This window comes from Mercenaria mercenaria, chromosome 19 (genome assembly GCF_021730395.1).
Source record: "Mercenaria mercenaria strain notata chromosome 19, MADL_Memer_1, whole genome shotgun sequence".
Lineage (NCBI taxonomy): Eukaryota > Metazoa > Mollusca > Bivalvia > Venerida > Veneridae > Mercenaria > Mercenaria mercenaria.
The window spans coordinates 11,751,666-11,778,629 of record NC_069379.1 but is presented as its reverse complement, the minus strand read 5'-3'; the positions used below and the strand labels follow the sequence as shown (position 1 = coordinate 11,778,629).

The following is a 26,964-nucleotide window of genomic DNA, read 5'->3' as shown; positions in this document are numbered from 1 at the left end:
TTGCTACCCTTGATAGAGTTTCCGTTTTCAGAAGACCTCTTCTGTAGACTCTTACTTGACGCTTTTATTTACATGGAAACTCATCTGCATCTTCAGGCCAAACAGTAGAAGAATATTAGCAGAAGAAAGAAACGGAACTGCCGCCATATTTGTCCAAATTTCAACCATGCCCAACACCACCGACACCGCCACTCCTGCCCCCTCCCATACACCATTCAAACACAAACATAACAACCAAAACAACAACAACAAGAGTTCGAATGATTCACTTTCAAGACGAGATAGGAAACTATTTGAGCCACGCCATGTGAAAACCAACATAGTGGCTTTGCGACCAGCATGTATCCAGTCCAGCCTGCGCATCCGCGCAGTCTGGTCAGGATCCATGCTGTTCGCTTTCAAAGCCTATTATAATTAGAGAAACCGTTAGCGAACAGCATGGATCCTGACTAGATTGCGCGGATGCGCAGGCTGGTCTTGATCCATGCTGGTCGCAAAGCCACTATGTTGGTTTTCTCATGACTCGGCTCATTTATTGAGATTATGTTAGAGAAAAACATCTAATCACGCAAAATAATATATCAAATTATGCTCTATTAAAATGGATGGCAACGATTTCGAAATATATATAAAAAAAAACCATAAAAAATACCAAGTGTAAACAGATTTTCCTAATTTCATGAAACATCGGGTATTTCCGTCTTCTCCGGTTAATACGAAGCATAAAGGCCGAGGGGATCAGACTGAGCTGAACATAGAAGAAAGCTTGCACAAATTAAATTTACAAATCGCACGTGTGTTCATACACATACATACTGACAAGATAAACAGACCTACTTCATTTTACATTCTTTGAACAGAGTTATTCTTTTTTATTTTCATATTCATTTACAATAGTTTACAAATGAAAGTACCTCTTTGAAGCTAAAATAGTTTATAAGGTTGTCGTCAGTACATCTGTTTTACTAACAATTAAATCCTAAATTATGCATAAAAAGAGTGGTTTATTTTCTCAAATAAAAATGCATTTGTGAAGTCCAATACCAGAATATTGTAAAAGTTGACAAAGATGGAAAAAATGTAAAACAGCACGTATATAAATGATCGCCTGTGTCCCAGTGCGTGTGTAGTTTTAGGTTTACATCATGTTGATATAATGATTATGAAATGATAGATAAATAATAGATCTATAACCTCGTTAATGATAATTCCCGTATTATCAATTTTTTTTTTTTGAAGTAGGTTATTCTGTTTGATAACAGTGTATCAAAAACTGACTCCTATTGTTCCTTTTAATAGGGTATATAAATATATTGTGATACTGTAAAGATATTGACTTCTTTCATTCTGTTTATAAAGTGTTATATGCTGGACGCAGGACAAAAACCCCCAACTCATACTAGCCAAGACGGACAAAATCGCGCCTTTGATTTTTATTATTAACAGAAACTTAAATATTAGAAACTACTGTTAAGACAATAATTGCCATTGAAAAACAGAATGAAATGAACATTTGGATGCAATTGAAAAATATGTCAGAGGGGAGGGGTGTGAGGGGGTGGGGGTGTAGGGTTTTTATATTCCCTATGTCTGTTTGTTTCTCTCATTCTGTTTAAAAAACTGTACTTGTGCATTTTATATCACATCTTGAACGTTTAGTTCATTCATTCCATCCTTTGCTATTCAGTGACACATGTCTAAAATTAATCTCCATTTACTGAAATGGACAACAGCCATTGTCACATTTTAAAGCTGTTTAAATGCAGTACTGTTATTTTTGCATTTTACTTATTAATATTATGCGGAAATAAAATGTCAGCAGTATATAGAGCAGACTCTCTCGGCGGTATTAAAAACACCAGTAATGTTTACACCTTGCCTCAAAGCCAAATAGCCAAACATTTACAAATGAAAACTCTCCTTATAGATTCTCGTTTATCGAGATCTCAACTAGTTGCCACGAGATTTCGCGAGATCTTGCTCTATGTTTTTGTTTTTGTTTGACGGTGGTCTCTCAACACAATATTCACCTTTATATTTGAGCGTATTTTATGGTAGTGGCCATTATTCTGAGGTGGTATTTAGCACATATTTGGCTATTATAATATTATGTAAAAAAAGAAAACGATCATTTTTATCAAAATATTTTATTTTTCATTTCTTAGAAACATTATAGTTATCAAACAAATAATAGAGACAAAATTTAAAAAAAAATCACAACACATCAAACAGTGGAGATCTTTGTAATTAATCATTTTACAAGCATAAACGTTTAAACGAATTTGGGTACAATATATATTTTTGACGCTCCCAAGCTGAATATGTTGAGCGTACATACCCTAAATTTTTGATGTTTTAAGTAAAATGTCATTTAGTAATATTCTCGTCACCCAATCACAATCAGGAATACTGTGAACTTTGGATCTGTCAAAACAACCAATCAAATAACGTTTTATTTAGCACAGATCTGTCATCCAATCAAATTACATGGTAGGAAAGCTCGCTGACGTAGCGATTCCACACTGGTTTTCCTTGTTCCTTGACATCATGATGTAACCTTCCTGTCCCCAACTTTTGCCCCAACTGTGATTAGAAAAGAAGCAGTAAGAACAAGGTCATGATAATTCTGATGATAAAACAAACAACATCAACATCAATAATTTACTCAGATCACCTACTACAGTATTCCATCATGATTCAGCTTCCACAAGGCTGTAACCACTGTCTGCAGTTTAAGAGCTGGTTTACTTAAAATGATTCATGCTTGACACGAATATAGCAATAGTATCTCATGAATAGATATTCATATACTTAGCATCCAATTTATATCAAACAGTATTTAGTGCAACCTTTTTCGGCAAATCACAAGCTCGTCGGAATTTCCTTCCCGTTAGGTTTATATTTTTATATCAAGACCTATGCTATCGGCGAAAGGTGACTTATTTAAAATACCTCGTAAATGACCGACGTGAGGACATAAATGTAAGAAAAGATAATCTCACTGTAGTGCTTTACCCGAAATACTCTGTCACATAAGTGATAAAAGTAATACAACTATAGACAGTACCTGTTTTTAACAAGCCAGTAATCTTTGGATTCCTCTGTGCCGTAACCAACTGCGAGAACACCATGGTCGAGTTTCTTTGAGGAGCACCTTCTCTCATTATACACACCAGATCTGAAGAAATATGTGAAATGTAAGAATAAAATGATATTGCAACTTAAATTCAGATATACCAAAAGTTTCGGTACTATTTAAACTTTCTGTCACTGCATTCGTTAGAGGATTGTTACTATTATTAAGCAACCCGTCTATAATATTTTTCCGTTACAGAATTTTGTTGTGGGCCTACTTTGCAAATGCGTGGCTCTGAGGCTGTGTTTGTGGTGCTCCGTGCTTCCGAGAAATCTACCCTTACTTATTATGGAGTATTTTTAACCATGTGCACATGGCATTTAGGAACACACTGATTCTTGTATCATACAGCAGCTTAGATTCATATAACTTAGGTAGATGTTCTACCAGACATCAGTAAACAAGGGAGCAAAAAGGTAATTGTCGCGAGTCCATATCTACAATGGGGTTACGTACATAACTCCGTTAAGATAGAGGCAAATTTTATTTGAGGTGGCATGTAATCATTAGACAACATGACCTACAAAATTCACTTAGACTAACGTGTTATCCTTTAACAGATATCAACCAAGATGGCTTCCTAGTACAACCCTTTAAAGCCCTGCTCCGCGGCTATTCAAATTCTATTGTGTGTATGCAACCAATGATTACAATAGGTAACAGTTAACGGCCACGCGCCGCACTTTAGCAGGCAAAACCACAGGTAAGTTATATAGAATTCATATAAAATAGACTCTATTTTGACAGGCGTCACTGTTCATAGTCAGGATTTTCATGCTTTTTCAGTGACAATTTAAGGTTAAAAGGTAGGACTGGAGCAGGTCTTTAAATACTGAGTGTCAAGCAAGGCATTTTAATACCAGTACCAGTTTTTTACGTACATGGTCTGACGCGACCAGAGATCGAATCCCCGATGTCCTACACTCAAAGTGGACACCCTATCGTCGAGTAATTGAAGCAGCTTAGCTTTCTTTGTAATACAACAAATTCGATCCGGGTGAAATATGACATATTACCTATATAGCTGGAAGGATGAGTGACTGGCATCAATAGCAACTGAGATAGGACCAACTGTAGCTACTGCAGCCTGTAAATCGTCTTCAGATCCAACATCAATGTCCATACAGCTTGTCTCTGTGGCTCCAATGTCTTCAGACTTGAAGTGGCATTTTCCGTTCTAAAAATAGGTATTTTCGAGTTCATTTTTGACGAAATGCAAATGGTTTAAAACAATAGTTTCTGGAATCTACATCATTCGTTGTATGTTTCAGACTTTTTATACAATTTATATGTCTTGGTTTATGACTGAAAATCTGTTGAATTTGTATTTTTGGCTGATCACGTGATATTTAAGTGGTTCGAGGTATGTATATATCACTCGACACACGAAAATGAAAATTGGAAAATATGCTAGTTTATAGCATAACCTCATTTTCTGGGTAACTAATTTGCAAGAAAGTCTGACGTTATAGCCCTGAAGGTCATGCGATAAAAGGTCTGAAGCTCATATGCTAAAAGCTCTGAAGTTCATACATATATGCTTAAAAACCTAAAGGACATGCGCTAAAATCTCTGAGGCGCGTATGCTAAAGCTCTGAAGCGCATAGGCTAAAAGCTCTGAAGTTCATGCTAGAAGCTTTGAACTTCATTTACAAGGTGATCAGAGGCTCATCCGACTAAATGTCTCAGGCTCATTTGCTACATACTCCAATCCTAATTCATTAGAATGTCTTAAGCTCATTCGCTAAAATGTCTGAAGCTCAGTCTGCTAGAGGCTCAGAAACTCAATTGATAAAAGGTCTAAGGCGCATTTGCCTGAAGGTTGATATAAAAAGACTGCATTGTGTAGAAATTGGGGCGTAAATACAGTTAAAACCTGATATCTCGAATTCATTTATCTCAAAATTCCGAATAACTCAACAAATGTTCGAGTCCTGTGCATTAATTATCATATTAAGTCGAATTTCGGTTATCTCGTTGTAAAACGCTCGATCCCTTGGAACCTGAGATACGAGTTTTAAATGTATATATTTGTGAATATTATTAGAAATTGCATTTACTCTTGGTTGGTATGGGTAGGACTCCTCTGTGTCGATTCCCTTATTTTTGATGACGTAAGCGAAAGCCTGGTCCATTAAACCTCCTTCACAACCCATATTTCCTAAATAAAGAAGGAAAAACATGGTTATTAATACACATCAGTCCATAATAAAACAACAATAACATAGTATTTATTATGGAAGCGCCATTGATATCAGCTTTGATAAAAGTTTGCCGCGGCATATATGTACAGTATTGAATTGGTCCCGTAATGACACTCGGCAGTTTCCGTGTGATTACGTAACCTCGTTATACATTCGGCGTTCTTCGGCCGTCAAGTAGATCAACGCGCACATCACTTTCCGAAAGAACAGGAAATGCCGAAATCGCAGACAGAGGATACGTGAGCCGCGCCATGAGAAAACCAACATTGTGCGTTTGCATCCGCGCAGTCTGGTCAGGATCCATGCTGTTCGCTAATGGTTTCTTTAATTGCAATAGACTTTGAAAGTGAATAGAATGGATCATGACCAGACTGCGCGGATGCGCAGGCTGGTCTGGATCCATGCTGGTCGCAAAGCCACTATGTTGGTTTTCTTATGGTACGGCTCACATAATTACTAATTTGCCGGTTCTCATATTCATATGAAGTTGCAACTCTTGAATCCTGTTTTTTATTTTTGAACTAACCCTTGATATATCTTAATCATAATATTTTCAGGTTTGAAAAATTAATAATATTGGAAAAACTGTCTTCAAAATTGAAAACAGTTCATTATCGTCAAGTTTAGAACAGTTCATTATCGTGCAAAACCTACCCTCTGGCTTGGAGCAGTCCATGAGGTTCTTCTCGGAGAGAGAAACAAGTTTGCCAGTTTTCTTGAAGTTTTGCCCCTCAAGGGAACCAGTTGTTGAGAAAGACCAGCATGATCCGCATTGTCCCTGTAACAAGCATTTTATTTGGTTTTATTTAAGAAATAGTATATCGCAAACAGTGATTTGTCCTTGAATAAATTTATTGTTTGGAGTTCAGTTATGAAAGAATTATATCACGAGGGCGCAGCCCCGAGTGATGAAATAATATGCATCTAACGACAAAACAATGATTACATTCAAGAGGAAATCACTGTTTGAGATGTATATTTTCGATTCTAACACGTTATTAAGGGTTATTATTTTCAGGGTGTCACGTCAACAAATATTTGTCTGCTTTGTGCGGTTTTCTTTTCCAGCGCGCAGCAATGACGTCTGACGCTATGACGTAATAACTGTGGCGTCCAAACAGTGCTTGTGTTACATAATAAGACTACTGTTTCAGACGGTTATATTTACAGCGCAAGAACCAATCATCTGCTGTGGGCGGGCGTTGCAGCGGTAAATAATCATCGCATCTTACTAGATATTTATGCCATAAGCTGACCAATCAACGATTCAAAATAATTATTTACTAAAAATAATTAACCAATCACAAGTTCTCACCTGATTTTTAATTTCTGTGACGTATCCTTGCTTTCTCCAGTCAACACTGTCTGGAAGATCTCCGAGATTGACGTTCAGTGGTGGAGTAAATTTACTGCAGACGCTTCTGCTTACATTCTGTTTATATCCGTTCATCAGAGAGACAAATTCATCGTTTGTCTGAAAGAAAATGACAAGTCAGTTTCTTTTTTCTTATACGAAACAATCGTACTTACAGTAAAGATGAAAAGGATCAAGTTTTTAAGCCGCGCGCTTTGTTTTCGTCAGACATGCAATTCCATCACCAATGTTAGCCTCCGTGGGATTCAGGCGTCAATATATTTTGATTTTTGTTAAAAACAGAACTGTCTGTGTCTTGGGAAAATGATTTTAGTTTCTGATAATGTATAAGAACTGTTGGATAGAACTACATGTACATGAAGAAAATAGACAGACTGGAACCAATTAAGGATCCATCATTACATGTAAATTTTAATTACGCTCCTAAAAGCATAAAGTTGTAAATAACTAGTGCAGGAAGGCTTTAAACATACGTCGAATGGTAGAATGTATAATCAAAGAAGCATTAACATGCTTGGTAATTTTATCTGAAATAATGATTAAGTCAGAAACAGTTTTGGGGCAAAAGAAAACGGACGTTATGCTAAGATATTAAAATTATGCATATACTATTTTCTTTGTGATTTAAAACACTTCTAGACTTAGATGTATCATATAATAGGGTAATTATAACAGTAGCTCGATCTGGAATTTTGTATTCGGCTCTCGTGGATTTTGCAAGTTCGGATCACACTCGGCGCTTGCGCGTCTCGTGAGATCCGATCTGGCAAAAATCCACTCCAGCCGAATATAGCATCCCAGAACTAGCTACTGTTATAATAGCCCTATTATATTGTTATATTTTGTTCGGTCTATCACGTGACACAATTATTACCCTTTAGCCTGCTGCCTTTGTGACCAGTGCAGACAAAGATCAGCCTGTTCGCTCTTCAGACAGTATATTTTTAGTGAACACCCCTTCAAATAATAAATGGTACTGCAAAGCTGAATGACAGAACAGTCCATTTTAGAAATTAGCAGGGTTAATTCTGATTAGGGGAGGTAACTAGAGTTACCTGTTGACACTAAAGGTACTAACCATGTCTCCATACTCGTTCATTCCCAGTCTGTATGTATGAAGTCCTCTGTCTGCTTCGAGGTTGTGCTGCTCAATGTACTTGATGTTTCTTTCCCAGATTACACGTCTGTAAAGTTAATTTGAGCCGCGCCATGAGAAAACCAACATAGTGGCTTTGCGACCAGCATGGATCCAGACCAGCCTGCGCATCCGCGCAGTCTGGTCAGGATCCATGCTGTTCGCTAACAGTTTCTCTAATTACAATAGGCTTTGAAAGCGAACAGCATGGATCCTGACCAGACTGCGCGGATGCGCAGGCTGGTCTGGATCCATGCTGGTCGCAAACCCACTATGTTGGTTTTCCCATGGCATGGCTCATTCAATGTTTAGATATTCGTACGCAGAGACCCGTTTTTAAACTTCGTTAATTAAAGGGACATACCCTAAATGATGTCAAACTAAAAAAAAACAACACCAAAAACATAAATAGAATATTCGAAGTAATATAACTTATCCTAAACGTCTAAGTTATGCATTCCAGTCATTATCGACAAAATTAGCGTTTTAAAATACATGTACATGTATGTACCATTCTATGTAGAAGTTCTTGTTGTACAATTAATGGGTAGATTTATTACAGAAGGCCTCTATATTGATTAATTGTGGTAAAATGGGGTATTTTTCGCCATAACATTATGCTGTTCTTTAAAATTTTATCTATTTATTATTTACGTTCATTGAGCACATTACCTATGTTTCGAGAATATAGGCTAATCTGCCAGATATAGGGTATGTCCTTTTAAGTATGTTAATTATCTAGTTTCTGTAACTGCACACATATCGAAGGCGAGCTCGTACTGCTCCAATAGATCATTTGTATTTGAGGTAGTTTAAAATGGAACAAAACTAGACCTTAAACGAAAAAAAAACTCTTGAAAAATGTATAACACTTTGAATTATACGTGGCTAGACTACACTGAATTCGCCTCAATTTTTATGGTCCTGAAAACGTTATTTTGCTCGTTTTGTCAGATAAATTCGAAAGGATTTGAGGATTTGATTTGATTTGAGGTCAAAAAGGGTATAGTTGAATATGGGGTAAAAGCAAGGCATACATATCTGGCTTTATCTTTTGATTTAATTGTACTCATTTCTATCTGATAAATATTACAAATTATCTAGATTAGAAGGGAGAAACAATTGCACTAATGTTTAGTTTTGTTATCTGTGAGATAAGTTAATACTGATTAGAGAAGAATGTTGACAGATTTTTAATATTACAAAGTAAACAGTTTATTTACAAAAAAAAAAAAGATCAGCAGTAAGATAAAAATGTCAGCAGCATGTGCGCCTTGTAATTTTGTATTTGCTGACAACTCCGTATTCTGCTTTGCCTTTGCGACCAGTGCAGATCAAGATCAACCTGCACATCCTTGCAGTCTGATCAAGATCTGCACTGTTCGCTATTCAGTCAGTAAATTTCCAGTGAACACCCCTTTGAATAATAAATGGTACTGCCCAAACTGAATGATTGACCAGTCCATTTTAGAAATTTAGCAGGGTAAGGTGTATGAATTGTACAAATACCTGAGTCCTTCCACGCGTCTTTCGTACTGTTTGCCATAGGCCGTCTTATAGGACTCCCATTCATTGTCGAGGAAAGCGTTGAAGGCCAACGATGTTGCCAAAAGGCATCCGAGTACCACAAAACGAAACATCTGAAAATGTATATAAAGTAATTTATTATGTCTACGAAAAGTCTTTGTTCAACTTGGTACCATACAGATTGTGCCTTGATATCAAAAGGTTTCAGTAGTACACAATACAAACTTAGTCAACATACATCTTAAACCGATTTTTGAATAGCAGAAGGTATATTGTAAAATTATCTTAATTTTGCGGGGATATAAATGCTGACTATTGCTTGGGGACAAGAGTACGCTGATTAGCAGATTTTAATTTCTAATAATAACAGTCACTGCGATTTTTTATGTTAAATTTTGCGGATTTACGCAATCAAGAAATCCACGAAATCAGTCCCTGCTAATATTATTTATTTTACAGTAGCATACATACAGGTTTTTAATAACATAACAAGCTCTTTTAAAACTCGATAAATCGAAGTGTTGTAACCAGAACGCAGTGAGAGTTAATGAATCTCTTTTCCTTACAATTTTGTATTTTCTCAGTTCCGATAATTTCAAATTCGAAAATACGATCATCCGTGATGAAAGAAAAGTATATAATTAGTGAAATGTATCAGTCTTTACAAGTAAAAGTAAAATTACGAATTGTTATGTAGATTCTCTTACCTTTATACTTTAGAGGATTCTTCTTTAACTCCACTAAAACTAGTGAGGAAGAACTTTTCGGTTGTCGTATTTATATGTTTCAGCTGTCCCAAATCTGACACCTCATATGAGGACAATAGGGATCATGCGGTTTTTAATGGTCACATGATCAGTGATCAATTGTTTTTCATGCAATCTTTAGGAAGAGATAGTGGAAATATTTGAGAACATTGTAATGATATACATCGACCTTGAAGAGGCACGCTCTCGTATTTATACCGAAAGTTTAAAAAAAGAAAGAAATTGCGTCTATCAGTTAGCTATTGAAATCACTCGTGTTGGATGCTAAATGAATTAACAACTTTCAAAAACGGTATTAAAAATATTTTGCAAAAATAAAGTTACACCATATACACATTAAAACATCAACAATAATATATTGATTTTTCATTTTTGCATGACTTTTGTGCTATACATGTATATCAAAAACAGTTGTTTAGAGTTTGTGCTGTATATCAACAACGGTTGTTTAGAGTTTATTGTATTTTCGTATGAGCTATATGCAAAAGAAACTGTTGTTACGTTTAGAGCTTTAGAGTTTTAGAGCTTTATAATTTAGAGCTTTAGAGTTTAGAGTTTTAGAGCTTAGAGTTTTAGAGCTTTAGAGTTTTAGAGCTTTAGACCTTAAAGTTTTGGCTAAGTGAAATTATCTTTGACGAGCATTCATTCCTAAGCAGGCATCAGTTGTTGGAAACTTTTGAAATGTTTCTAACTGTTTTAAAATCGTCTTTGATAGAACTCTGTTTTAACGTTTACCCTTATTATGCTAAACACGACTGATTCTGCCTTTGCGACCAGTGTACATCATGATCAGACTGCATTGTTCGCCATTCAGTCAATATTATTTTTGGTAAGCACCCCTTTTAACAGTTAATGGTACTGTCCAAATTGAAAGATGGACGAGTTCATTATAGAAATTTAGCAGGATAAGGGTTAACATTATCTCTTATATCTGACTAACATTTTGATGAGGCCAGGGAGAGAAAGGGTGTTTTCAAAAAATATTTTAGATTAAATATGGAGAAAAGAATCGTTTTTACAGATTTCTTGATCCAAACAGACTTCATAAGTCTAGTGTCTATGAGGCTTAAATAAAAATAGTACCATGTCTGTACGGTAACGGTTTTATTATAGTAGTACAATGTCTGTACGGTAATGGTTTTATAATAATAGTACCATGTCTGTACGTTAACGGTTTTATGGTAATAGTACCATGTCTGTACGGTAACGGTTTTATAATAATAGTACCATGTCTGTACGGTAACGGTTTTATAATAATAGTACCATGTCTATATGGTAACGGTTTTATGATAATAATACCATGTCTGTTCTGTAACGGTTTTATAATAATAGTTTCATGATTATACAGTAACGGTTTTATGATAATAGTCCCAAGTCTGTACGATAATAGTACCATGTCTGTACGGTAACGGTTTTATGATAATAGTACCATCTATGTACGTTAACGGTTTTACAATAATAGTACCATGTCTGTACGGTAACGGTTTTATGATAATAGTACCATCTATGTACGGTAACGGTTTTATAATAATAATACCATGCCTGTACGGTAACGATTTTATAATAATAGTACCATGTCTGTACGGTAACGGTTTTATGATAATAGTACCATGTCTGTATGGTAACGATTTTATTGTAATAGTACCAAATATATACGGTAACGGCTCGTTTTCAGTATCAAACTTACTTAGTAACCATTTGCTAACTCAATATGTACAAACACTAAAGGCTAGCGCATCTTGTTATATATGCCGGCTTATTTTAAGTCAATGTTTGAGCTTATGCATTTATGCTAGTCATTTTAACCCTCGGGGTTGAACTAATTCCAACATAAAATTTTTGGTGTGGAATAAGTAGTATGTAAGGAAATGAAACATAGAAAAATGTCCTCAAAATTATCAAAGCATTTTTTGAGATATTGCGTCTGGAATTCTGAAGTAACGTCTGCTTCTAATACTTATTGTGGCCGTTACTGTAGACCATATGCAGTGTTATTCGGCTTCTGGTAAACCACAGCATAGATGTGTTCTTCGAATATCAGTAAAAAAATATATTTTAAGATCTCTAGCACTTTCTCGTAGCCTACCTTATGTATTTTACTATCTTGGGGTCTCCGTGGCCGAGTGGTTAAGGTCGCTGACTTCAAATTACTTACCCCTCATCGATGTCGGTTCGAGCCTCACTCGGGGCGTTGAATTCTTCATGTGAGGAAGCCATCCAGCTGGCTTACGGAAGGTCGGTGGTTCTACCCAGGTGCCCGCTCGTGATGAAATAATGCACGGAGGGGTACCTGGGGTTTTCCTCCACCATTAAAGCAGGAAAGTCGCCATATGACCTATCATGCGTTTGCGGTGTCAAAATTCAGAGCACAGGTGTCAAAATTCAGAACAGAATTTCTAACCAAATCGATTCATACATATTTCTAAAACAGACTAGTCGGCATTCGAGTTAGAAGGTTTAAACACTAAACATATCAAAGTCAGACACAAGAAAAAAAAAAACATTCATAGGGGATAATGTATTCACATTGATTCTGCAGATCGGTGGGGGTACTTGATAATATCAATATTTGCTCGAAATTCATAAACAGCTACAACTTCTTTAACTGCTTTATTATGCAATGCATGCATGTGAATAAACAAATAATACTAATATTTTGTTTAATTGATTTTATTGTAGATAAATTTGCAATATTGCTTTGTGAAATTAAAATCTAAAGGAAGCTGTCCTTAGATATGACCTAATTTCCAGGGTTTTGCTTAGATTTCTTTTGAGGGCTGTTTTCCTGTATTGTATACTAAATCAGCAATAAAACTCCATATTGGAATTTGTTTGAGGTTCGGACATTTTGTCTGGTAATATAACCTGCCTATTTTTGCCTGATAGAGTTAGACACGAAATATCGGCCAAGGGTTTTGTGTTGCCATTAAAAAAACAACATTGGCATCTGTTTGATCAAAGTCAGTGGCCATTAATTATAACCTTATTTGAACTATATAATCAAATCTCTTAAACATCTCAGCCATTGTACTTACATAAAGAAATTGTATGCAGTAATAAGACTGCATACGTTATATCTCTCTTATCACAATGACATTGCTGTCATTTATTAGGACAATGCAACACTTCCTAATCTAATCAGTGACCGATATTTCGGATAGTGATACTATACTTGTATATAGGGTTACTCTGTTAATAGATGGTCGCCTTTAAAGACCCATAAATATTAATATTTTGTTACCTAAGTCATGAAGCCCGCCCGCTTAGCTCAGTAGGGACAGCGCCGATCCACGGATTGTGGGGTCGTGAGTTCGATCCCCGGGCGGGGCATATGTTCTCTATGACGATTTGATAAAAGACATTGTATCTAAAATCATACGTCCTCCACCTCTGATTCATGTGGAGAAGTTGGTAGTTATTTGCAGAGAACAGGTTAATACTGGTACATAGAATCCAGGAACACTGGTTAGGTTAACTGCCACTGTTACATAACTAAAAAACGGTGTTTAAACCCAAAACAAACAAAACCTAACACAAGGACATGCGCTATAATATCCATCTAGGTGGTACACCGGTACTGAAATGGTACTGGAATTCGTCATTTCCTCTCATTAATAATTATTTCGGCACTATTCGGTCGTAAATGGAGGTCATACTTGCAACTGTTTGCGTATAACGGAAAATGCCGAAAACATACGAAGGATACGTAGTTTGCCGATTGCCATTGCGTGTCCAAAAGCAGACATTTTCGTTTCATCTACGCCAGCATCTTAGTTAAATGATATCCTGGATCATCAACCTCCAACGAAAAAAAAGTTTAGTGGCAGTCTCCTCTGAAGCGTCTGTTCCACAGACTTTGCACAATTATACAGTGCATATGAATTCAAAAAATGGTGCAGTGAAACCAATATGAGCCGCGCCATGAGAAAACCAACATAGTCAGTGGCTTTGCGGCCAGCATGGATCCAGACCAGCCTGCGCATCCGCGCAGTCTGGTCAGGATCCATGCTGTTCGCTTTCAAAGCCTATTGGAATTAGAGAAACTGTTAGCAAACAGCATGGATCCTGACCAGACTGCGCGGATGCGCAGGCTGGTCTGGATCCATGCTGGTCGCAAAGCCACTATGTTGGTTTTCTCATGACGCGGCTCAATTATGGATTATCTTCTCGACGCTTTCCGTCAAAGCCCGGTATCTGCAATTCGAGAGAGTTAGATTGGGAGGAATTTGGTTGGGGATGGGGATACTGATTGAAATTCTGGACGAAAACTCTACAACAGTATAGACTCCTAGAATATGACAAGCTCAAGAATTTTGTGCTTTTCAGTTGTTCTTTGAGATCTACCGAGGGAGGTATTCGGAAATTTGAACTTTAATGAAACTGCCACTTTTGTCCGTTAAAAGTTCATTTTCGTTTGTTAAAATCAAATATGAAATTTAGACAAATTACTTTCAAAGATAAGAGGTGGTTTACTTTAGCACTCTGTTTTTTTTGTGTGTTACGCCTCATTTGCATAACTGATTGTATGTTGCATAGCTTAAACCATTCTCATCCATCACAGGTTCGTCAAAATCCAGAGACACTACAACTAGAAACCATGGTAAACCTATGCTATGCGAGACTGAGCTTAGTTTATACTAATTCATTTTAGGTCGATTGTGAAGCAAGTTCTACAACTTATATATTAATCACTCTCGACGCCTCATTCCTGATGGCGGAATCCATTGCCTCGTGGGTATGGGAGAAGAGAAGCCAGTTTCCCTTTTTAATGCTGAGCGCCAAGCAAGGGAGCTACTGGTACCATTTTTCGTGTTGAAATTGCGTTGTTAGATTATTTTACAACTTTTAAAAGCAAAAATGACCTTTCGAAATAAATGAAAGTCTACCACAGAACAAGATAAGTATTGCCCTTGATGGAATTTGGTCAATATGCTCAAAACAAAATTATTCAGATTGTTTTAATGTTCTAAATTCTAAAGTTACCATATATGGCACTATATCAAAAATGTCACGAAATTCCTTCGGGGTTATTTTGGTGAGCCACATGTTAAAATCCTGGTTCTACAATGTCCCCGGCGAAATACCTTGAATTCCATTCATCATATTAAATAGAAGATAAAATACTGCAACCATTTTGTGTATGGCATTTCATAATAACACGATTGTTGTCAGCTGCCTCAGCAATTATAAGAAAGACAAATCTTGTCATATTTGACCTAAGCGTGCTCTCAGTACAAACATATTAATAAATTAAAAACTTCAAATTTATATGGGTCTAAAATGACTAGAATTCACATTCAGATGATGTGGGTTTTTTGTACAATTTTTTAATATTTTTATTTGATTTAAACATATCTAAATTTACGTTGTACAAAGAACAAAATACATTATAAATTAAGCAAAATAAAAAAAATCAAACGGTTCCAGCTAGATGACATCTACATCTACGGTGTATTGCCCAACAATCAATTCTGATTATGTTAAAAAGAACTACAATTACTTAGATTGAAATCATAGATATAAACAAAGAAGTATAAAATACAATTTATAGCTCTTTGATATAAATTAGATAGTTACTGTGTTCTAAAACTCTGTGTACGAGACAAAATTCCATTTTAATTATAATGTAATAAAAAAACATGACTGCTTAAAACTATTAATCACATTACGTTTGAAATGCACATGACCATTATAACGGTACGTAATAATACGGAATTTAACATCTACATATATACCAAGTTACCTCCCTTGCATGAATCTCCGCCATTTACATCAAACTTTGAACTGTTTTGGAAACGGGAAAATAATCAGTATCAGATACTATTTTTCGGGTAACTTTAATAAATTTATAATATTTCCTTTATATTCGACAATACAGATATGAGATAGATGGTTGGCAAACAGTATAATCCTCAGGATGACCCGTAATTTCATGTTGTAACTCGCTTTGTCTACATCGCAAGTCCATTCAATGATTCATAAGTTCAGAAATGTGCAGTATCGTTGCTGTTTTGTTGTTTTGAAAGACGACTAAGAACTTTTACATACTTATAATTACCTAAACAGTTGAGATTTTTATTAAGCAGCTTTTGAGAAAGTTTCAGTGAATAGATGTGCAGACTGTGAGTGTCCTATTTTATGACATAAGCTGTTCATATCAAGTCAACTCGGCCCCTTTTAGGTAATTTCATCCCCCAAATTTGGTCATTTCATTCCCCCTCGTGAAATATTCGGCCAACTCGTCCCTTTTTTTGTCATTTCGTCCCCCACTCCCCCTGCACATAATTATTTTATTTCATCTAAACTCTTTACTTTGAAATCCTTTATTTATACCCACTTTATTTTAGAAATAGTGATATTAGAATAACTTCTATTGACTAAATACATGTATAATAAAATCTTTAAAACAATTTGAGTATTATATGGCAGAAAGGCGGGATAATGTATAAAGATGAAATAAATTAACATTGTAAATACACAGTTACATACATGTCATACGTCCCGGATTGTCCGGGATTGTCCCGGAAATCACATACTCTTCCCGGTGTCCCGGACAGTGTTGAAATGTCCCGGAAAATTAAAAATACAGAAAACAAAAATTACCCCCCAAAAAACTAGTTTTTTGGTCTATAAATTGTTGAATTTTACATTAATAAAACACAGTAAACAGTCCCCGGTGTCACATTGTTTATTCCTAATTATCCGATAATCAGTTTCATGCCCTCGAGCGGGACAAATGTTGATTAAGCCAGCTCCGATCAACACTCATATTGAACGCGCCCTGCGGTCTTTTGATGGCCCAGATTAATTTACAGTCGGCTATTTTGATGACCCTGATTATGAATTGACAAAATTATGCAATCAATAACAGTTTTATGATCATTTAATATTAGGAACAATAGCCGAAAATCTCGTTGTTTTTAGCACGTAGGCGGTGAAGCTACATGTAGCCTTGATTGGAAGAAATGGCTGATAACGGTCAATTAAACGATAATTATTTTAAAAGGTTGTAATCTTTCAAAATGTAGATTGATTGTCACACATATTCTAAATTAAGCTTGACTATTGAATGCCTTTGCCGACCGATCCATGAAAATTTCCCCAACCCGAAATATTTTATATCGATTTTATCAACAAGATTTATTTTATTCCTTTGAGGATTCCATTTTATTAATGATTAGATAAACGTTTAAGCATACCAAAAATAATACCAAATAAGCTTGATTCTAAATCACGATGACCAGGTTAATTCTTCTTATTCACCTCGGGAACGCAACCAATATTCACGTGCCGAACTATAGACGTGAATTACCCTATTTACCCCCCTTAGAAAGCTAGACGACATTTGCAGAAAATTATTCCTAAGCGAGGGAACAATGTTAATCTCCGGAAACTGCATGTAATTTTATGATATTTATGCATGAAACAGACAAATACTAATGTCACGGTGTATGTCCCGGACAAAGGGTAAAAATCCCGGAAATTTTAACTCAGAATCCCGGAAAGGTCTTGAAAAATTATGGCATGTATGCAGTTACAGGTTTATAATAAGAATGAAAGAAGAGTTACAAAACACCATATTAACTGTAAATCAATTAATGGATAAGCGACAGACACATATAATGAAGCATGTAAAGATTACTTTGACTGTAATAAACATGTTAATTTGTTACGTTTATTATATTTTATATTGAAGTAATTGTAGCATTTAATAAGTTATGATACCCATTTTTAATAAATTTATAAAGACACATTAGTCTGCCAGATTTTCTTTTAATTATAACATTCCTGCCAATATCAAAAAAGTTACCTGTCAATCAAGTAAGCTACCTGATGTTGTTTTAACACTTGTACTGTTATACAAGGGGTATTTGAAAAGATGTTAATAATTATTAATCACCTTTAAAGTGGATGCTCGCACTAATTTAAAGATGTTGATAGTGATTTATCAACTGAAAGTTGATTGGGCTAATCATTAAGGGAATGATCGGTTATACTAAAATGATCTATTCAAAGGTTTATGAAAACGAAAATGCATGCAGATATTAAATTGCTAGAAAGAACTTATTTATCATACATAGTATATTTATTTTATGAATGAGAATCCACTTCTAAAGACAAAGCAATAAGGATACAATTTTTGCAACTTCACATAAAATAGGACATTTTTTTTATGTAAAAAAAAGCAACAAATCTCTTTCTTTTTTTTTATAAAACCTGACAGTGTTAAATATTTGTAATTTCAAAAAATCATGGGTAAAAATTGTCATTTTGTTATGCAGAACGTATTTTACAGAACACATATTTTACATCATAATTATATAAAAAAGTATTAAAAAAGAGAAGCTGAAAGTTTAGGGATGAAATGACCAATCTGAAATCGTCAATGGGGATGAAATGACTAAACAGCCATTCCGAAAAAAATGTCCCATTTCAGAATTGAAAAAATCAAAAAATTATGGTTTGCGGTTTCGTAGAATACCAACAATTTCATAATGTACGAGGTGTCAAGTTAAAAATCTGAAAATTCCATCCACCAACTAATTTGCGTTTCAAAGATATGAATATTTATTTATAAGGACCTAAATTTACGAGTAACAGAGGTTAATTTCTGGTTCATAAGATTTCTTTGGCAACGTATATGTCATTTGATACAACTAATGCACAATTTCAACACTTCTGTACTCTACACACCCTGAATAAGATAATAAATGTGCTATCAGTTCAACTTAGACAAAAAGTTGTCTAGATGTGCCTATTTTAATATTGCATTGTTTCCCAACAAACGATTTTTATTTTCTTCTGTTAATATTTTGTTCGCTAGATGAAATTATTTCATATAAGGTATCTTTAGTTATGCAAAAATAAAATGTCAGAATGTGATCAAAAAGAAGGTGTCATTTTTTTCTGACAATTGATTCAATTATAATGTAACCGTTTGTGATTTTCAAACCAGGTGATAAGTAACGGATGTTAAACTTTTGAATCAAGTATTTTTATTTTGTAATATTTATATTTTATAGATTACACAATCTTTTTGTTATCATAATGCAACTGTAATGATACTGCCGAATCTGTAACGGAACAGATGCGGCATTTTATAAGAGAAATTTGATACATGTACTATGTTTACTATTTCTTGAAGAAATATAGAAAATAGGGAATAAAACCGAAACGAACTGGTGTGATCGTATAACAAACCACTACTTTATGGTATTATCTATTTAATAAAAACTGTTTATTATTGGGAGCTAACATCACGTATGTGCCCAAACTGATATTAGCCAAAAAATATACTTAAATGAATTAACAGAGATTGTAACGAATGTTAAACACAGGACAGTGCTTTATGTCGATGGCAGTATAAATATAATTTTAAAGTCGGGAACTAATATTTTAGTTCAAAGACAAAATAGTCATTCTTAACCAGGTATAATGACGCATTTATATATCTAAAGAAACTTTTATATATCCTGTTTAAGGCAGTGATCTCAGTGTTTCGATAAATTCTTTTTCAGGAAGTGATATCAATGTTTCTACATATCCTGTTTCATTGGGTGATCTCAATGTTGAGGGCCTACATATATTCCGTTTCAGGGAATGTTCTTAATGTTTTGATACATCCTGTTTCAGAGAGAGGTCTCAACGTTTCAATATATCTTGTTTCAGAGAGTGGTCTCAGTGTTTCTACATATCCTGTTTCAAAGGGAGTATTCTCAATATTGTCAGTATTAGGAGCAAGAGTAGCCACTGCACTGTGATGTTTAAAAACATGAATTTCAGAGCTGGTTATCTCATGCTGCCGGGTCTTGGTTTCGCGTGCTATGTTACTTTTCTCAGCTTCAGCAGGTAAAAGAAACAACAGAACTACGAGAAATTGAGAAAGTGAAAGATATATCTTTTATTCCACCATAAAATAAGTTTGCATGAAATGAGCAAATACATACACCAATAAAATCATACATACAACACAAATACAAACAAAAAATAATTTCAAAGTTATTTGGCAATGTTGAATAGATGGGTAATTTAAGTGGAAAAGTGAGAAATATCAGGTATCTGTAGGCCTGTTGAGTTCCGCATTGACGAAATACACTCCTACAATATGGTAAATAGTGCCTATATAGCTGAGCTTTTTTGTATATCTGCGTGCATGAGTGGCATTCCAAAATAAAAAAAAAGAAAAACAGATAGCCGAGTCTTTGATCATTGACACTAAGAGTTATTGTAATCACATCTATTCAACTTACTTTTTATAGTCGAAGCTTTATCTAAATAATGCAGTGAAATTATATTTCATGTTCACAGTAGTATTAAAGCATTACAACATTCTTTCAATGTCCGATTGGAAGAAACAAACATCTGTATATCAAATTTTAACTTCCGTTACATTGTATGTCATATTCAGGTTGTCGCTGTTCGGTTTATGGTTTTTTCCTGCTATAAAAACAATTTTTGAGTGAAAGGAATTAAGATAAATGTTATGTTTCAACAACAGCTCAAGTAGTGTATTGGTAATCCTTAACTTAAGTTTCAAAATATTGTAATATATTTAACCTCCGTTACTATTGGCACCAAATGGCACCTACAATTGTTCTCCATTAAAATATTAACCTACAGTCACATTACCACTTATGTCTTTAACTGGTAGAGTAAGGAGAAAATACATTTCCAAGTAACTGGAATAAGGGCAAATTAAATATATTTTCTTTTTAGCTCACCTGTCACTAAGTGACAAGGTGAGCTTTTGTGATCGCGCGGTGTCCGTCGTCCGTCCGTGCGTCAGTGCGTCCGTGCGTCTGTAAACTTTTGCTTGTGACCACTCTAGAGGTCACATTTTTCATGGGATCTTTATGAAAGTTGGTCAGAATGTTCATCTTGATGATATCTAGGTCAAGTTCGAAACTGGGTCACGTGCCATCAAAAACTAGGTCAGTAGGTCTAAAAATAGAAAAACCTTGTGACCTCTCTAGAGGCCATATATTTCAAAAGATCTTCATGAAAATTAGTCAGAATGTTCACCTTGATGATATCTAGGTCAAGTTTGAAACTGGGTCACGTGGGGTCAAAAACTAGGTCAGTAGGTCTAAAAATAGAAAAACCTTGTGACCTCTCTAGAGGCCATATTTTTCATGAGATCTTCATGAATATTGGTCAGAATGTTTATCTTGATGATATCTAGGTCAAGTTCGAAACTGGGTCACGTAGGGTCAAAAACTAGGTCATTAGATCTAAAAATAGAAAAACCTTGTGACCTCTCTAGAGGCCATATTTCTCAATGCATCTTCATGAAAATTGGTCAGAATGTTCATCTTGATGATATCTAGGTCAAGTTCGAAACTGGGTAATGTGGGGTTAAAAACTAGGTCAGTAGATCTAAAAATAGAAAAACCTTGTGACCTCTCTAGAGGCCATATTTTTCATGAGATCTTCATGAATATTGGTCAGAATGTTCACCTTGATGATATATAGGTCAAGTTCGAAACTGGGTCATGTGGGGTCAAAAACTAGGTCAGTAGATCTAAAAATAGAAAAACCTTGTGACCTCTCTAGTGGCCATATTTCTCAATGGATCTTCATGAAAATTGGTCAGAATGTTCACCTTGATGATTTCTAGGTCAAGTTCGAAACTGGGTCATGTGCTTTCAAAAACTAGGTCAGTAGGTCTAAAAATAGAAAAACCTTGTGACCTCTCTAGAGGCGATATTTTTCAATGGATCTTCATGAAAATTGGTCAGAATGTTTACCTTGAAGATATCTAGGTCAAGTTCGAAACTGGGTCACGTGGGGTTAAAAACTAGGTCAGTACATCTAAAAATAGAAAAACCTTGTAACCTCTCTAGAGGCCATATTTTTCATGAGATCTTCATGAATATTGGTCAGAATGTTCATCTTGATGATATCTAAGTCAGATTCGAAACTTGGTCACGTGGGGTCAAAAACTAGGTCAGTAGGTCTAAAAATAGAAAAAACCTTGTGACCTCTCTAGAGGCCATATTTCTCAATGGATCTTCATGAAAATTGGTGAGAATGTTCAGCTTGATGATATCTAGGTCAGGTTCGTAACTGGGTCATGTGCGGTGAAAAACTAGGTCAGTAGGTCGAAAAATAGAAAAACCTTGTGACCTCTCTAGAGGCCATATTTTTCCAAGAGATCTTCATGAAAATTGGTGAGAATGTTCACCTTGATGATATCTAGGTCAAGTTTAAAAGTGGGTCACATGCCTTCAAAAACTAGGTCATTAGGTCAAATAATAGAAAAACCTTGTGACCTCTCTAGAGGCCATATTTTTCAATGGATCTTCATGAAAATTGGTCAGAATTTTTTATCTTGATGATATCTAGGTCACATGTGCTCAAAAACTAGGTCACTATGTCAAATAATAGAAATAACGATGTCATACTCAGTTGAACACTGGGTCATGTGGAGATAGATGAGCGATTCAGGACCATCATGGTCCTCTTGTTCAAAGATTTTAACCTCCGTTACATTGCCGATCTGTTGATTGATAAACCATATATTCAAGTACAGTGGAATTAAAACTGTGTTTCTCTTTTGTCTTGGATCTATTAATACAAATCAAACATTTACAACCACTCTGAAACTGTGACAAAATAGAATGTACTAAAATCTATCAAATTTATCTTAAAATAATTACCTTACCCGTTAAAACGCCGTGTCTTTAAAAAAAATATCCAATGTTGTCAGTTGCAGCTACCATGTACGATTATGATGTAGATTAACCTATGACGCAACTATATAGTAGTAAGAAAAACCACGGGTGATGTTGGAAAAAAAACTAATAGATCATCACTAAATTTGTAACGGAAGTTAACAGTAACGGAAGTTAAAAAAATGTGCATTTTCTGGCAGATTTATCACAAAAAAAGCAAAAAATCAACTGGAGTTACATCAGTACTGGCAAAACACATTGGCGCATCACTCTCACTAACCTCAGAATAATTCGTAATATCAATATTTTCTCAAAATCCTGGTCACGGAGGTTAACTGACATTTTCAACGATCCCAGTCAAATATACATTTGATATTCATATCAAAATATTGTAGGATGTATCACTAAAACTTAATAGTTTAATGAAACAAATGACATAAAAGAAGGGCACAAGCACCTTTCTACTGTTATAACAAATATTTATGTGGTACTTTTCATCGTCTTAAGTGTGATAACGGAGGTTAAAGCTATTTTGGGGACAATGGTATAATAGCTGATGAAAATTTTTATCTTCTGTGGCTACAAAATAAATGATATTCATCCAAACTATGTTTTGTTTGAAATTATTTAGAGGTAGTCTTTTCTACTCAGCATTGTTCGTGCTTCTTTATCTCTTGGTTATATTTATGCACCCTTTCGTGGGACAGCCAAAAAATGCAAATTTCTGCATGTTTTAGCTGACATTTTAAGGTTTAATGACCTTCTATCTGAAAATTTCCATTTTTCAAAGACAGCACATCTATATACTGATAATTCAACACAGTGAACATCCGTATACAGCTCTTTTTCTACTAGTAAAATGACAAGGACACATAAAAATGTCAAATGGGACATTATTTCTGGAATGGCTGTAAAATGGGGATGAGTTGACTGGGGGAGTTGTATAGGGGATAGGTTGACTGTAAATTAAGCTGTTAGCCCATTCATATTATGCTAGCCTAGCCCCCACCCCACTCTGCTTTACATCCTCCATCTTCTATTTCAATAATTAACCTTTACCCTGCTAAATTTCTTGAATGGACTGGTCCATCATTTAATTTGGGCAGTACCACTAATTATTCAAAGGGGTGTTTATTGAAAATTTACTGACTGAAAAGCGAACAGTGCAGACCATGATCAGGCTGATCTTGGTCTGCACTGATCACAAAGGCTTAATCAATTGCTGCCAGCAGACTAAAGGTTAGTTAAACCCCTGCATATTTTGCTCCGAACTACGATAATGATTATTTCAATTCTACTCTTTTTACAGAAAATACAAGTTAGAGATTGTTAATAAACAAAAATGTTAATTGTCTTTCCAGGTTGATTTATCCAGTCTGCCAGCACAATGTTCAAGACGGCATTACTCATCCTTACACAACCAATGAATCAAATTTGTCAGTGTATACCGCTGTACATGACTGAAATCAACAAATTAGCATCAAAAACCGCATATATACATATTCAGCCAAACACTTTGTCACAAACTGTAGATCAAAACAGTGCTGATGGAGAGGCTGGCTCAAATTCAGCGGAACACTACTCCCATTTCGAAATGCTCAAAGTTCCTTTTTCCGTAGAGATTAGAAATCTTGTGAAAGAATTTTATGTATCCAATGCTAATATTTGTAGTAATCTAGATATCAGGGTACTGGTTGGGCATATAGGAAATGCAGAGATGAAATTCAAGAAATACAATTTTAAAGATCCATGTGATATAGTCTTGATTGACAGAAATATACAAGATGATGATAAATCCGGTTTGCTGAAATCAATTAGTAGCACATTTACTGTAAGTTCATCAGGCATTTGTCAACATTTGGACATTGCAGAGAGTGTTAGTACAGCAGGGACACCAAAAAGACAAAAACTAGATGATTCAACTTATCAAGAGGTATTAACCTTTACCCTGCTATATTTCTAAAATGGACTGGTCAGTCATTCAGTTTGGGCAGTACCATTTATTATTTGAAGGGGTGTTCACTGAAAATTTACTGACAGAATAGCGAACAGTGCAGACCATGAGCTTGCATGGATGTGCAGGCTGATCGTGGTCTGCACTGGTCGCAAAGACAGAATCACTTGCTGCCAGCAGGCTAAAGGTTAATCTGTTACTAGTAAATGTTGTGCTCACTTACAATTAGATCCATTTTCTACAATTTCATAAAAATGGCTCAAACATTTTCATATGGCTTCTAAAATGAGGCTGTTTGCTTATGAAAAATAAGTAAATTCCATCTTTTTCTCATAATATGTGACCTTGTCTTTTAGTTGGCTTAAAATGTTTTTAGCCAGTGTGACCCCCTTGGTTTAATAGTACCATGGATGTGTGCAACCAAAATTCATGGCAGGTCTGTTTTTATGTGACTTCTGTCTTAGAAGCTCACAACAGAATTTCTCAGAATTATGCCATTAGATTTTTTGAAATGTTTTTCAACTACTAATTTGGTAATTTTCTTTCACGGATCTATAGTTAATAGAAATATATTTGTATTTTTGAGGTACAATTCTTGATACATTATCTGTTTCTAAAAATGATGCATTTATTCTATATGTTTCTGTAATAATAGGATTCGTTCTGTCTACCCCAGTGATGCAACAGCTGTTTTGTTCAAATATAAATCAGTACTTACAGGACATTCACCAAGGCCTAAAAAAAAAAATCTTTGTTTCCGGTAACATGCTCAAAAAAATTAGGGTAGGTAGGTCGAAAATCTTTTTTTATTTGGATTTTTTTTTTTTATTAAGGGAGACTTTTCGGAAATTATTTTTGTGTCAAAAAATGAATACAAATCAGGGGGTTATCCCTTTAGAGCATCATTAAGTTGATTTCTAACATCACTGGCCATGTTTAAAAAGCATAAAAAGTGCAGTTTTGCAACAAAAAGTTGAAAAATTTATTCTCCCAGGCCATAAAAACATTTAGGGTCGGGCCAAAAATTTAGAGTAGGTCGGGATACCGGAAACAAACAGTTTTTTTTTTATGCCTAACCTGATAAATAGAATATAATTTTTTTTATTGGGTTAGCATGTTACATCTCTTAAAGCGACTGGCCTCTAGATCGTTCAGCAACAACAACAACAAAAATTTTTAGTTTTTAGATATCTTGAAATAAATACCATATTTCTTAAGAAGGCTTTAAAACTTGATTTCTGACAAACTTTACATTAAGGAAACACATGAGAATTTTTGCTGTTTTTACTACTTTTTACGATGAAAATCGAAAAGCATTTGTGGTGCTTTCACTTCAGGTAAACTGTCTCGATTATAAATATCTATATTTTGAAGTCATTATTCACTACTTCAGCTATAGCACTATTTGTTACAATGATGGGAAAATGTCTTTATTTTGCTGCGTTGGTCTGGGGTTCGATTCCTGATACGGTCATCTTTTTTTCTTAATTTGGAATTTTTAAAATATTTTAGAAACAAAAGTTCATATTTAATGTTCGTAATATGACCAAACTTCAGTTTGAAAGAATGATTATTTTTTAGCCAAATCTGAATGTCAGTGCCTTTAACCAATAGAAATGCCAGAATTTTATAAGAGGTGAGAAGATGTTAACTTTTCTCAACTTGTCTTATATTGAGTAGCCGTACAGTCTCAAAATCTCAGCAAAAAATTTTAAGATTTTGAATATTTTCATGTGTAGAATATTGCTAAGTTATTTCTTATTTTCAGACAGAAGCAGCAGAACTTCTGAAACAGTATCCACACACTGTGCTGGGTGGGACATTTGACAGACTCCATGTAGGTCACAAGATTCTGTTAACCGAGGGCTGTATGTTAGGAACTGACAAGCTGACAGTTGGGGTAACTGATGGCAAAATGAATAACAGTGAGGTTTTTGTTTGATATATATTTGACCTATTTGTTAAACATATATTATGCCTCAATTTTGAATTTGAAATTATGAATAGTTAGTGTGCATTGTTTATAAATTAAAACACATCTTATAAACAGGCAGACAGTACTCATCATTCGTTGGATAAGATCTTAGATAAGTTACGTACTAGGGTAATGCGTGTTTTTTTGTGTTTGTGGGATGACTGCATATGTTATAACACAAAATGAACATGTGCTAATGCTATTCTAGCATAAAACG

General features: G+C 35.0%; 2 protein-coding genes across 3 annotated transcripts in view; one reads left to right on the top strand and one right to left on the bottom strand.

Annotated features, from left to right (window-relative positions):
* Positions 1-2,128: 2,128 nt before the first annotated feature.
* On the bottom strand, positions 2,129-10,237 carry LOC123542641 (procathepsin L-like). The gene is made up of 9 exons (XM_045328576.2): positions 10,085-10,237; positions 9,360-9,490; positions 7,794-7,899; positions 6,656-6,814; positions 5,995-6,118; positions 5,197-5,297; positions 4,153-4,313; positions 3,068-3,178; positions 2,129-2,583 (listed from the first exon to the last, which is right to left on the bottom strand). Exons 2-9 carry the CDS (start codon positions 9,488-9,490, stop codon positions 2,484-2,486), a joined length of 993 nt encoding a protein of 330 aa, XP_045184511.2. The 5' UTR covers positions 10,085-10,237; the 3' UTR covers positions 2,129-2,483.
* A 5,653-nt stretch (positions 10,238-15,890) lies between these two features.
* The window catches only part of LOC123541847 (bifunctional coenzyme A synthase-like), a 50,443-nt gene continuing 39,369 nt past the window's right edge, over positions 15,891-26,964 (top strand). For both annotated transcript variants that reach the window (XM_053531526.1, XM_053531527.1), the window contains exons 1-3: positions 15,891-15,975; positions 24,180-24,751; positions 26,541-26,697. In XM_053531526.1, the coding sequence (XP_053387501.1) occupies positions 24,206-24,751; positions 26,541-26,697 (703 nt within the window). In that variant the 5' untranslated portion in view covers positions 15,891-15,975; positions 24,180-24,205. The remainder of the gene's footprint in view (positions 15,976-24,179; positions 24,752-26,540; positions 26,698-26,964) is intronic.